General features: G+C 39.2%; 1 protein-coding gene across 6 annotated transcripts in view; it reads right to left on the bottom strand.

Annotated features, from left to right (window-relative positions):
• The window catches only part of BABAM2 (BRISC and BRCA1 A complex member 2), a 544,147-nt gene that overhangs the window by 29,172 nt on the left and 501,532 nt on the right, over positions 1–13,443 (bottom strand). For all 6 annotated transcript variants that reach the window (XM_063649424.1, XM_063649425.1, XM_054474868.2 and 3 more), the window contains one exon: positions 11,289–11,442. In XM_063649424.1, coding sequence (XP_063505494.1) covers positions 11,289–11,442 — 154 coding nt within the window. Of the gene's footprint in view, positions 1–11,288; positions 11,443–13,443 lie in introns of those variants that run through there.

Raw genomic sequence — 13,443 nt, forward strand, 5'->3', positions numbered from 1 at the left:
ATCTCCTTTTTTTCTCTAGGGATGTTGCTGCCGATAGCTAAAAATGATCAAATTCTTACCATATGCCAGACCTTATGCTGGACAATTCACTGACATTATCCCACGTAGTAGGCAGAATTCTAATGTGACCCCCAAGATTCTCCACCTTCTGCGTAATCCCCAGGATTGTGAATATGATGGATTTCATCCTGGTAAACAGGTTTTGTTATATTGCACAGATGACTTTAAGACAGAGAGGCTTTAAATCTGTGACTAGCAGAAGACATATGGAAGGCAGAGATTCAAAATATAAGAGGGATCTGATGCACCACTACTGGCTTGAAAATGGAGGGGACCACATGGCAGAGGACGCACGCAGCCTCTAGTTGCTGAGGGTGGTCTCCAGTTGACAGCGGCAAGGTAATAGGGGCCTCAGTCCTACAACCACAAGGAACTGAACTCTGCCGACATACTGAAAGAGCTTGAAGGAGGAGCGTAAGCCTCAGGGTGAGATCGCAGCCCCAGACAAAGCCTTGATTTTAGTTGCCTAAAACCCCGAACTGAGAACCCAGGCATCTTGTATGGGACTCCTAACCCACAGAAACTGTGAGATTAATAATTAGTGGTGTTTTAAAAGGGTTAATTTATGATCTTTTTAAAATTAGCAACACAGAAAATCATACACCCCATGTGATACCCATTATAACCCTCTGAAGTAGGCTTCACCATTTTATAGACAAGGAAACAAAGACTCAGGGAAATTAGGAATTTGCCCAAAGTCACATAGCCTGTGAGTGGCAGAGACAGGTTTAAACCCAGCTATGTCTTGACTTTATGGTCAGTGCTCTTCATTGCCTCATGCATTTCCTCTCTGTATGAGGAGAGAGCCTCAGACACATGGTAAAAAGAGTATGGAACTGTTTCTGTCTGCCTGGGTGTGGATGTGCAGAAGGGTCAGAGGACCTATGCTTTTGTTTTGGTTTTAAATGGTGAAAAGATATATATTTAGAATTAACTAGCTGGATTCAGTTTAGATGATCCCAGTATGCCTTCTTCTCTCCATCAGGCCTGATCAGGGTGTTGGCTTTGGCCACAGCAGTGTCACTGAGCTTCTTCACGGCCTGTTTGATCTGGTGCTTGTTGGCTTTGACATCCACAATGGACACAAGTTGTGTTGTTGTCTTCTATCTTCTTCATGGCTGACTCAGTGGTTGGGGGAACCTGATGATGAATTATTGGTCAAGCTTGTTTCTCCTGGGAGTGCTCTTCCAAGGATATTTCTGTTGCCTCCAGAGCCACACTGTCTTGGGCCACCGGAAGGTGGGTGATGTGTGGATTGGATCTTCTTTTTGTGGTTGTGGACACCTTTAAGCACTGCCTTCCTGGCCTTCAAAGCGTTTGCTTTGGCTTCAGCTTTGGGAGGTGCAAGAACGTTTTTCACTTTTGGTGCCATAATGTGAAAATGAGGACCTATGTTCAGCCCTCACTCCTCTAGAAGCCAGCTGTGTGCCCTCGGGAAAGTCAATTAATCACTCTGAGCCTCAGTTTTTATAATCTGTATGAGGCATACTAAGAATTTCTGCATTATAACCCTTGAAGGGCTGCAGATGATGATCCCATAAAAGTGTGTGAGGGGCCACTGCGAATGAAGTCCACAGGGCAGACAGAGGCACCTGGATGTCATGTAGGTATCATTTTCTTTTCTTGATGACTGCCAGTTTCAGTGTCCTCTGCCTATAGGCTGGATATGATCACTCTGACAGCTTGTTTGGAGGAAGTCATTTTAAATAGGTTTTTTTTTTTTGAGAGGAAATGATTATTACATTTATTGAAAAGCTACAGAATAAGATGGAATGTAATTTTTCTTTTTTTTCTTGAATTCTTTAAAAGTTAGTAGACTATTAAAAGCCAAAGTAATAACAATGTATTGTGGAATTCATAAAATACGAAGACTGAAAGTGTGTGAATATGATAGCACAAAGGTAAATAGAAGGTACACAGATAATTACACTGTTTATACAGGAAGCATTATAATATTAATTCATGGTAGGCTGTGATAAGTTAAGGGTGTATTTTTAGTGTATAAATGACTAAAATATACAAAGAAATATAGCTAACACTCCAACAGAAGAGAAAATGGTAAACTAAAAAATACTTGAATAAACTGAAAGAATACAGGAAGAAAAGAACAAACGAATAAAAAAAGCCCCAAACCGAAAATATGAATAGCAAGACTGTAGGGCTTAAACCCAGTAAGATTATTATTTATATTAAATGTATAAATAAATGAAATACTCCAATTAAGGCCAGGTGTGGTGGCTCATACCTGTAAGCCCAGCACTTTGGGAGGCCAAGGCAGGCGGATCACTTGAGGTCAGGAGTTTGAGACCAGCCTGGCCAATATGGCAAAACCCCGTCTCTACTAAAAATATAAAAAATAGCCAGGTGTGATGGTGTGCGCCTATAGTCCCAGCTATTTGGGAGGCTGAGGCAGGAGAATCACTTGAACCCGGGAGGCGGAGGTTGCAGTGAGCCGAGATCACGCCACTGCACTCCGGCCTGGGTGACAGAAAAAGACTCTGCCTCAAAAAAAAAAAAAAAAAAAAAAAAAAAGGCCAGGTGTGGTGGCTCATGCCTGTAATCCCAGCACTTTGGGGGGCTGAGGCAGGTGGATCATGAGGTCAGGAGTTCGAGACCAGCCTGGCCAACATGGTGAAACCCCGTCTCTATTAAAAATACAAAAATTAGCCAGGCAATAGTGGCGCAAGCCTGTAGTCCCAGCTACTCGGGAGGCTGAGGCAGGAGAATTGCTTGAACCCAGGAGGTGGAGGTTGCCGTAAGCCAAGGTCACGCCACTGCACTCCAATCTGGGCGAAAGAGTGAGACTCTGTCTCAAAAAAAAAAAAAATACTCCAATTAAAAGGTAGACACGTTAAGACTACATTAAAAAACCCAAGGTCTACAAAAGGTTTCTTTCAAATATAAAGACACAGATAGGATAAAGAAAGGATGAAAAAAATATATACCATGCAAAAAATACACAGAAGAAAGCTGGTGTAACAATTTTAATATCAAATGGAGCAGATTTCAAGTCAAAGAATATTGCCAGAAATAAAGAGAGTCATCTCATAATGATAGAAGGACCAGTTTATTGAGAAGACCTAACAATTCTAAATATGTATCTAAAAATAAAGCTTTAAGATATAAAAAGTAAAAATTAGCAGAACTAAGGGGAGAAACAGACAAATCCAAAACCCCACAGGTGAAAATGTTAATACCTCCTTTCAATAACTGATATAATAGACATAAAAAACCAGTAAAGAGCTAAAAGATTTGAATAACACTAACAAGTAATTTAACTTAGTTAATGTATATATAAGAACACTATACCCCAAAACTGCGGGACACACATTCTTTTCAGGTTTACATGGAATATTTATCAAGATAGACCACATGCTGGTCTACAAAACAATTCTCAACAAATTCCAAAGGCTTGAAATCATACAGGTTATGATCTCTGACCAAAACCGAATTAAATTATAAATCAATAAGATATTTAGAAAAATCTTTCTAAACACTTGAAATTCAAGAAGCACAATTATAAATAACCCATGGTTCAGGAAGAAATCACAAGGGAAATCAGAAAATATTTCTAATAAAATAATAATGAAAAACAACATACAAAACTTTGTGGAATGCAGCTTAAGCAATCCGTAGAAAGTAATTTTATATTAAAAAAGAAAAAAGGATTAAAATCGTGACCTAAGCTTCTACTCTAAGAAGCCTGAAAAGGAAGACATTAGAAACAATGTACTGCCAATCACTTTGACAACTTAGACATGATGGATCAATTTCTTATTAAAAAATCTAGCTTGCTAAAATGAACACAAGAAGAAATACAACAATCTGAATATCCCTACATTTACTAAAGACACTAAATATTTTTTGCACAAAGGAAACCCTACCAAACATTTGGAAAGAAATAATACTAAATCTGCACAAACTCTTTCAGAAAACAAGGGAAGAAGGAATACTTTCCAGTTTATTTAATGAAGCCAGCATAGTACTGATACCAAAGACCTGACAAACACAAGAAAAGAAATTTTAGACCAATATCATTCATAAATGTAGATGTAAAAATCTTAAAATCTTAGCAAATCAAATTTAATAATATAAAAAAGGATAAAATCATGACTGAGAAGGGTTTATCTTTGGAATGCAAGGTTGGTTCAACATGCAAAAACTAAATAATGTAATTCACATTAACAGAATAAAGAAAAACCACACGATTATGTCAATGTCAAAAGATGCAGAAAAAGCAATCTATGGAATTCAACACCCATTCATGATAAAAAAAGAAAAAAAGAAAACCTCTTAGCAAAGTAGTAATACAAGAATTTCTTCAATCTGATAAAAACATCTATGTAAAACCTCAACATCAACCTTAATAGAGAAACATACAGCTAGATTCTGCTCTTATCACTTATGTAAAAAATTGTACTGGAGGGTCCTATTCAGTGCAAGTAGGTGGAAAAAGAAATAGAAAAACATAAAGATTGGAAGGAAAGAAGTAAAGCTGTTAGCATAAGGCGTGACTGTTTATGTAAGAAATTACAGGCTGGGCGTGGTGGCTCATGCCTGTAATCCTAGCGCTTTGGGAGGCCAAGGCAGGTGGATCACCTGAGCTCAGGAGTTTGAGACCAGCCTGGGCCACATGGTGAAATCCCGTCACGCCTGTAATCCTAGCACTTTGGGAGGCCAAGACAGGTGGATTGCCTGTGCTCAGGAGTTCGAGACCAGTCTGGGCAACATGGTAAAACTCCGTCTCTACTAAAAAAAAAAGAAAATAGAAAAAATTAGCCTGGCTTGGCAGTGTGTGCCTGTAGTCCCAGCTACTGGGGAGGCTGAGGCAGGAGAATTGCTAGAACCTGGGAGGTGAGGTTGCAGTGAGCCAAGATCACGCCACTGCATTCCAGCCTGGGTGACAGAGTGAGACTCCATCTCCAAAAACAAGAAAAAAGAAATTATAAGAAGTCTATTTAAAAAATCTGTTAGATTTTAGTAGTAATAAGTGAATTTGGCAATGTCACAGGACGCCATGTCAATATAGAAAAATCATTTGTATTCCTGTATACCAGCAAGAAACAACTAGAAAATAAATTTTTTAAAATTTTGTTTATATTATATTTTTATATATTTATAAATATTTTATATTTATATTTTTATATAATTTACAATAAAAGCAAAAACAGGTGGAATGCAGTGGCTTATGCCTGTAATGCCAGCACTTTGGAAGGCCGAGGCAGGTGGATTGCTTGAGGCCAGGAGTTTGAAACCAGACTGGCCAACGTGCCGAAACCCTGTCTGTACTAAAAATACAAAAATTGGCCGGGCATAGTGGCTCATGCCTGTAATCCCAGCACTTTGGGATGCTGAGGCGGGTGGATCACCTGAAGTCAGGAGTTTGAAACCAGCCTGGCCAACATGGTGAAACCCTATCTCTACTAAAAATACAAAAACTAGACTGGCGTGGTGGCAGGCACCTGTAATCCCAGCTACTAGGAAGGCTGAGACAGGACAATCACTTGAACCTGAGAGGTGGAGGTTGCGGTGAGCCAAGATCATGCCATTGCACTCCAGCCTGGGTGACAAAAGCAAAACTCTGTCTCAAAAAAATAAATAAATAAAAATACAAAAATTAGCTGGGCATGGTGGCACACGTCTGTAGTCCTGGGTACTCAGGAGGCTGAGGCACAAGAATCTCATGAATCTGGGAGGCAGAGTTTGCAGTGAGTCAAGATTGTACCATGGCACTCTACCCTGAGCAACAGAGCAAGATTCTGTCTCAAAAAAAAAAAAAAAGCAAAACATTGAAAAATACTTCAAGACTTCTACATTGAAATATTTAAAAAATTTCTGAGAAACTAAAGACCTAAATAAAACCATGTTCATTGATTCAGTATTATAAAAGATTCACTATTGTAAAAATGTCAATTCTTCCCTTGTTGATCAGCAGGCTTTTATGGGGAGGGGGGTTGGAGTGGGGAGAGGTGGGAATTGGCAAGCTGATTCTAAAATATACATAAAAATGCAAAGGACCTAGAATAGCCAAAACAATCTTTAAAAAGAACAAGCTTGGATACCTTTCCTGATTTCAAGAAATATTGGTATACCTTTCTTGATTTCAAGAAATATTGGTATACAAACCTATCAATGGAACAGAATAGAGTATCCAGAAATAGATCTACTCACATGTGGTCAACTGACTTTTGACAAAGATGTAAAGGTAACTCAATAGGGAAAGAAAAGTATTTTCAACAAATGGTGTTGTAATATCTGGATACATATGAACAAAAAATTAACCTTGGCATCTACCTCATATCATATACAAAAATTAATTTGAGATGGGTCATAGGCCTATGTATCAAAACAAAAGCTTCTAGAAGAAAACACAGGATAATTTCTTCATGACCTTCTAGTAGGCTAATAATTTTGAGTACACAAAGAGCATTAACGTAAAAAACAGATTTCATTTAAAAAATGAAGATTTTCTGCTCATCAAAAGACACTCTTAAGAAAATGAAAAGGGCCAGGAATAGTGGCTCACACCTGTAATCCCAAGACTCTGGGAGATTGCGGCAGGAGGATCAAGGATCACTTGAGCCCAGGGGTTCAAGACCAGCCTAGGTAACATAGCGAAACCTTGTCTCTATTAAAAAAAGGAAAAAGAAAATAAAATGGCAAGCCACAGATTGAGAGACAATACTCATAATAAATATATCTGACAAATATATAAAGAAACTCGCATATACAACTCATTAATAAAAAGACTAACAACCAAATTAAAAATAGGCAAGATTTGAACAGACATTTCATGAAAGAAGATAAACCAATAAGCACATGCCAAGATGCTCAACATCATTTATCACCAGGAAATGTAAATTAAAAACATGAGATCTTACTTTATCCTCTCTAGAATGGTTCAATTTAAAAAGACTAACAATAGGAAGTGTTGGTGAGAATGTGAAGCAACTGGAACCCTGGCATATTGCTGATGGGAGGGTAAACTGATACCACTTTAAAAAAGCTTGTCACCTTCTCATAAAGTTAATCACATATGTACTCCCACTCCCAAGTATTTACCTGAAGAAAGGAAAACACATGTCTACAAAAAGGCTTGGTCATAGCAGCTCTATTAATAAAATCCCCAACCTGGAAACAACACAAGTATCTACACACAGGTGAATGGATTAATACATTATGCTATATTCATATAATAGAATATTACTCAGCAGTAAAAAAGAAATGCCATAACAGATACTTTATTTTTATTTTTATTTTTATTTTTGAGATGGAGTCTCACTCTGTCACCCAGGCTGGAGTGCAGTGGCGTGATCTTGGCTCACTGCAACCTCCGCCTCCTGGGTTCAACAGATTCTCCTGCCTCAGCCTCTGGAGTAGCTTGGATTATAGGCGTGTGCCACCATGCCCTGCTAATTTTTGTATTTTTAGTAGAGATGGGGTTTTGCCATGTTGGCCAGACTGTTCTGGAACTTCCTACTTCAGGTGATCTGCCCGCTTCAGTCCCCCAAAATGCTGGGAGAACAGACGTGAGCTACCGCTCCCGGCCACCATAACAGCTAAATCTTAAACAATTATGTTGAATGAAATGAAGATAAATTTCATTGTGTCAGACACAAAAGAGTATGATCTGTATTATTCCATTTAGAAGTATCTAAAAGGAAAAACTAAGACAGGGTGATACAGAACAATAGTTGCCTTGAGAGTAAAGAGACTATTTGGAAAGAGGCTATAAGGTAACTTTGTCAAAACTTTTCAAAAGATATACTTAAAATCTGTCCATTCCATTGTATGTAGATTATACTGCAATTTAAAAAAAAAGATATATATGCAAAGCCATTTCCTTCAAAGTACTCATGGTTTGGTTAAGGAAACAAAACATATATGAAGATGTGAAGAACTAAAGGAAAATACCAAAGAGATTCCGAAGCAGTATGTGATTAGAGTCAAAGGAGACTGGGAGGGGAGAGAGCTGCTGGCAAAGTAGAGTGGATGGGAAGACCCATATGGGGGAAGGTTGAAGGATGTGTCTGTTTGAGGGGGCAGAAAGAGGGTGGGAGGAAAGGCGTGAGCAAAGGCACTGAGGTACGCAGCAGAAGCTAAAACCCATGGTCTTCCACGTGTTAACTTGCTGGCCTCTCATAGCAAGTCCATCCAATAGGGAGGAGTAGTCCTGTTTTAGGAATGAGGTTCAGAGAGGTTAAGAGCTCTGCCCAAGACCACAGAGCTTGCAGGATTAGACTTTGCAATAGCAACTGGGGCACGCATGACCCCAAAGCCTGTGCTCACCCTGTAAATGCTGTTTCACTTGCGAGGGACAGAATCTGCTGGACAGCCATGAGAAAGAAAGAAGCATGTGTGGTAGGAGAAGCCCTGGTCAGTGCCAGGAAGTGTCCTTTCTGAGGTTACATTGTTCAGAATTTTGCTCTACAGGAGGGAATAAACAGCTGATTCCACTCAAAAGGCTCCACTGCTGTTCATAAACCATGAGAGTGTTTATGTCATGGGCAGAGCTCCCCAAGTGAATTATAGCCTTTTACGCACTGTGTACGTACAGTATTTTCACAGGACAAAGAAACAGGGTGTGGAAGGAATGCTACAGTTGACCTTCCTCTCTTTCCATCCTTTGTCTTCAACCTTCTCCACCAATCTCAAGACTATACTGCAGGACAGTTCTTTCACGGTGTTTATCTGGCTTTCTGACATAGCCCAGGGTAGTTACTTAATTCAGCTGAAGAATAGAAACTTTAAACTATTTCTTCTTGCTAGCACGAGCTGCTGGCTTTCTCTTTTATTACATTTAAAATGGATCCATCTTCACTACAGTAGAAAGCAGATTTTTTAAACATTACTTCAGATGTTTTCTTTAGACTGGTGTTAACATAAAGCAAATGTCTCTTGAAACTCTGAACCAATCCGTTAAGATAAACAGGCTTCACTTACGATATTCCTATACTGAAATCACGGGCTTGTGGTCTGCAACTTCTTAAAGACTCAATTCATACTTGCTAAAATGTCTACTTAGGAAACACACACACACACACACACACACACACACACACACACACACACACACACACCAAGATAGCTTTGCCATGGAAACCACAAAGACACATCTGGTTCAGACTCCACAGCACGTACCACAAATAATGCCCATCTTCTAAGGGCAGATCCTATGTATACACAGGGAAAACCCAGAAAATTAAATGATATCAATACGTCAAGCATAAAACATACTTTATAATTCCTTTTTTCCATTGTATTTCAAGATGTGTAAGTCTTAATCATTGTTACTTGTTATATTTGCATATGCTTGTTTTTGTCCTGAATGGGATTCCAGACTTGGGTGTCATGGATAAAAAGAGAAAATAAAGGGAAAGAAGAAGGCACATTAAAGTCTCAGATAACAACTCTGGATTCTGCATAAAAATCTGAGGCAGTCTGGTTTCTAGAAGAAGACACCCTGACATTATTTAAGAATCTCAGGCTGGGCACGGTGGCTCACACCTGTAATCCTAGCACTTTGGGAGGCTGAGGTGGGTGGATCACCTGAGGTCAGGAGTTCAAGACCAGCCTGGCCAACATAGCAAAACCCCATCTCTACTAAAAATACAAAAATTAGTCAGGCGTGGTGGCACATGCCTGTAGTCCCAGCTACTCAGAAGGCTGAGGCAGGAGAATTGCTTGATCCTGGGAGGTGGAGGTTGCAGTGAGCCAAGATTGCACTGCTGTACTCCAGCCTAGGCAACAGAGCAAGATTCTGTCTCAAAATAAAATAAAATAAAATAAAAAGTTCTCAAGCCTGCTATAAGTGAAGGTCTTGTACTACAGAAAAATATAGGCGAGGTCAGGAGGCCCCATGGAAGGGAATGGGGTCTCTCTGGGAGGGGGAGGGTAGAACAGGAAGTCCTACTAAGTTCTTGATTAGTCATGGCTAATCAAGAACATTCCAGATCTGGAGGTCCAGGTTTTGTTAGTGGGTACTTTGAAATTGTCAGAAGTTTCGTATGATAAAGGCTTTATCTCCTTTGCTGGGCTATGAATTCCATGAAGACAGGGACAATTTCTAATTTTTTATCATTATATTCCTAGCATGGAGCACAATGCTTGGAACATGGTAGATGCTTAATAAGTACTGGATGAGCAGATGAAGAGGATGCTTAATAGATAGTCTATATTTGTGTGATACTTTGGATCTGATCATCCTTCAGCTGGGATCACAGGTGTGAAGCATATGACTGTTCCAAGCGATAAAGTTATAACCACATGCCACTCTATGATTTATTTTTGGAAACTATGATTTTGATCCACTGCTTCTTCAATCTAGGAGGTCATGGTTTATGAAGACTAATGTTCCAGACACCAAAGTCTTAAATATAAAAAACACTTAGCATATTTCTATATTTACCTATTCTGTATGACTGAAGTGAGGCCTTCCACACTGAGAGGTTCATGAGCAATAGTTGTACCTCTAAACTCCAAACTTTAGCTAACTTCAACCTCTATGAAATCCTACTTCCATATCTATTCTAATAGCCCTAAGCTATTTGTATAGCTGTTTATTTGACCAAGAAATACACAGGTCCTACTTTGGGCAACGGCTGTGGTATACACTGCAGAAACGCAATGAGGTATAGAATTCAGAGATTCATTTCCATATGAAAGAGTAGCTACCGGCTCCAGGTGTTGACTACTAAGCAAAAATCCTGTTTGTTTACTGCCACCTGAAATTTTCCATTTTTTAAAAAACTATAAAAAGTAGCTGCCAACATTTTCATCATTTATGCCATTTACCCACAACTCGAATTCCTATTTAGTACTTATCCTCTACTCTAAATAGAGAGGTAGTTTTCTGATAAATTCTACATTCCATGAAAAAAAAAAAAAAAAGCTGTCATGGCTAATTTTAGAGACCAACAGAAACAGTAGAAAAAGGAAACACTTTCAGATGTAGATCAGCTTCTTCCTGACGAAGCTACAAAGGGCCAAACAGTAAATATTTTTGGTTTTCTAGGCCATCCAGTCTCTGTTGCAACTCACTCTGCCACTGTAGCATTAAAGCAGCCACAGATAATAAGTAAAGAAATGGGTGTTGCTGTGTTTCTATAAAACTTTATTACAAAAATATGCACAAGGCAGGATCTAGCCTGCAAGCAGTAGCTTGCCAACCCCTGGAGTAGATAAACAAAATGCTCTTATCTGTGGGAAATAACGACAGATTCACTTACTTTGCTCTTTTGGCCATTTCATTTCCATCCCATCTGGGGCTGTACGGATAATTTTTTTGGGCCTGGGAGTAAAGCTGTCCACTGTTGGTAAAGTGATAGACGGACTGAAATGTGAGAGTTGGCTGGTCTCGAGGGAAAAACAGAGGCAGGTCAACTGCGAAGACAGAAGACAGAAAAAGAAAGTTAGAGCATAAACACATCTTTTTTTTTTTTTTTTTTTTTTGACTAAATCCTAATGTTAGGTACAAAACTCTATTTGAACCACAAATACTGCTTGCAGTTTGGATGAAAGGTGTGGTGTATAGAGAGGGACCAAGAAATACAAAGTGACTTCCCCATCTTCGAGGAGTTTATAATCTAGAGAGGCAAATCACACGTGGGTGAAAATGTCACTAATAGAAGGCATGATGTGTAGGTGCTGTAAGAATGCTTTGAAATGGTCACAGAAGCTTAGGGAAGGATGCTTGGGTGGCTGCAACCATCTGACATTCCTCTCTAGCACTTCCCTGGATCAATATTCCATAGCAGAGTTCTCTTTCTATCTGTTTTAAGTGTCTATTATAGCATAAACTCTTCAAGGGTTGGGCAATGTCTTCCACATCTATAATTTGATGGAGGAAGTAGGACAGAGGCTGTTTTTCAAGAATGCATTTGGAGAAGGGGTAAAGAGTGCAGGTGATAATCTTTCTACTTTATAGGATATGGCAACCAGACTACCAGGAAAAATGAAGTTATCACTCTACTTCCAATCAAGCAGTGAATTTTGATACTCAGCAGTTTCAATTTTTTCCATATGCATTACCACATATATTTATATCTCCTAAATCAGTGGGAGTTCCTTAATGGAACGCATAAGGGACTACTCTGAGCACTAAATATGTCTGCTGTGATAGTACAGGCTAATTCCAATCCTTGCTGTTAACATGTGTTATATGCTTTATCTTTTCATTTTGGGGTTCTTTAACTCAATTTTTAAAAGTAAACTGACTTGTTATTAGTTGAGGCAAATCATCATTAAAAACACAGACTGTTTCAATAGCACATTCTTAAAGGTATATAACGTATATGTATGAGAATGTTATCCACTTCTAGGACAAAGAATAGGAACAGCATAAAAATAATAAGAAAAACAAGCATAGAATTTTCTAGATTTACAGGGTATCTTTATACACGTTACCTAATTTGTTACTTAGAACTCCATGACAGAGACATTATCTTCAACATTTGCATTTAACAGGTGAGCAAACCAGAGACTCTAAGAGGTATATTAACTTGCTCATGTCACAGCCAGGCAGGGGCAAGACTCAAATCTAGTCCCATGATTCAAACATTGGGCTCCTACTATGCCCCACATTGCCTTCTCCTACTCCAAAGGACACTGGCATAACCTGCTTACGACTCATTCACTATGTCACAATTTAGGAAGCTAAAGTTGTCATTGTGAAGGATGTATAAGGTTCGTCTTTTTAGCTACATGAGGAAGATATATTTAAAAATACATACCAGATAATTAGGCCAGGCACAGTGGCTCAGGCCTGTAATCTCAGCACTTTGGGAGGCAGAGGTAGGTGGATTACCTGAGGTCAGGAGTTCAAGACCAGCCTGGCCAACATGGTGAAACCTCATCTCTACTAAAAATACAAAAATTAGCTGGGCGTGGTGGCAAGCACCTATAATCCCAGCTACTCGGGAGGCTGAGGCAGAAGAATCGCTTGAATCTGGGAGGCGGATGTTGCAGTGAGCTGTGATTGCGCCACTGCACTCCAGCCTGGGCAACAGAGTGAGACTCCATCTTAAAAAATAAATAAATAAATAAACAAAAATACATGCTAGATAATTATACATCTATCACTATTGTAGTCTGGGGTGACATTCAACTTGGACTAGGTACTCTCAGCACTCAATATGATTTCTTGAAGGAAAACTTAGGTCCGCAGCAGACTTTTAAGGAGAAGCCAAAAAACTCCCAAGAATCAAAAAACCATCCAGTTGGGAGGGCCTCTTAGACCTCAGAGTGCACTTGACTCTGATGATGACTGACTCAGTGCTGCAGGGGGTTTCTACAGATGAATCACACGACAGTCAGAGAAAAGGGCATGATTTTGAATGTCCACTCTTTAGTCACATTTTTCAAGTACCACAATAGGGCAGTCTG

Source organism: Pongo pygmaeus, chromosome 12 (genome assembly GCF_028885625.2).
Source record: "Pongo pygmaeus isolate AG05252 chromosome 12, NHGRI_mPonPyg2-v2.0_pri, whole genome shotgun sequence".
In the NCBI taxonomy this organism is placed as follows: domain Eukaryota; kingdom Metazoa; phylum Chordata; class Mammalia; order Primates; family Hominidae; genus Pongo; species Pongo pygmaeus.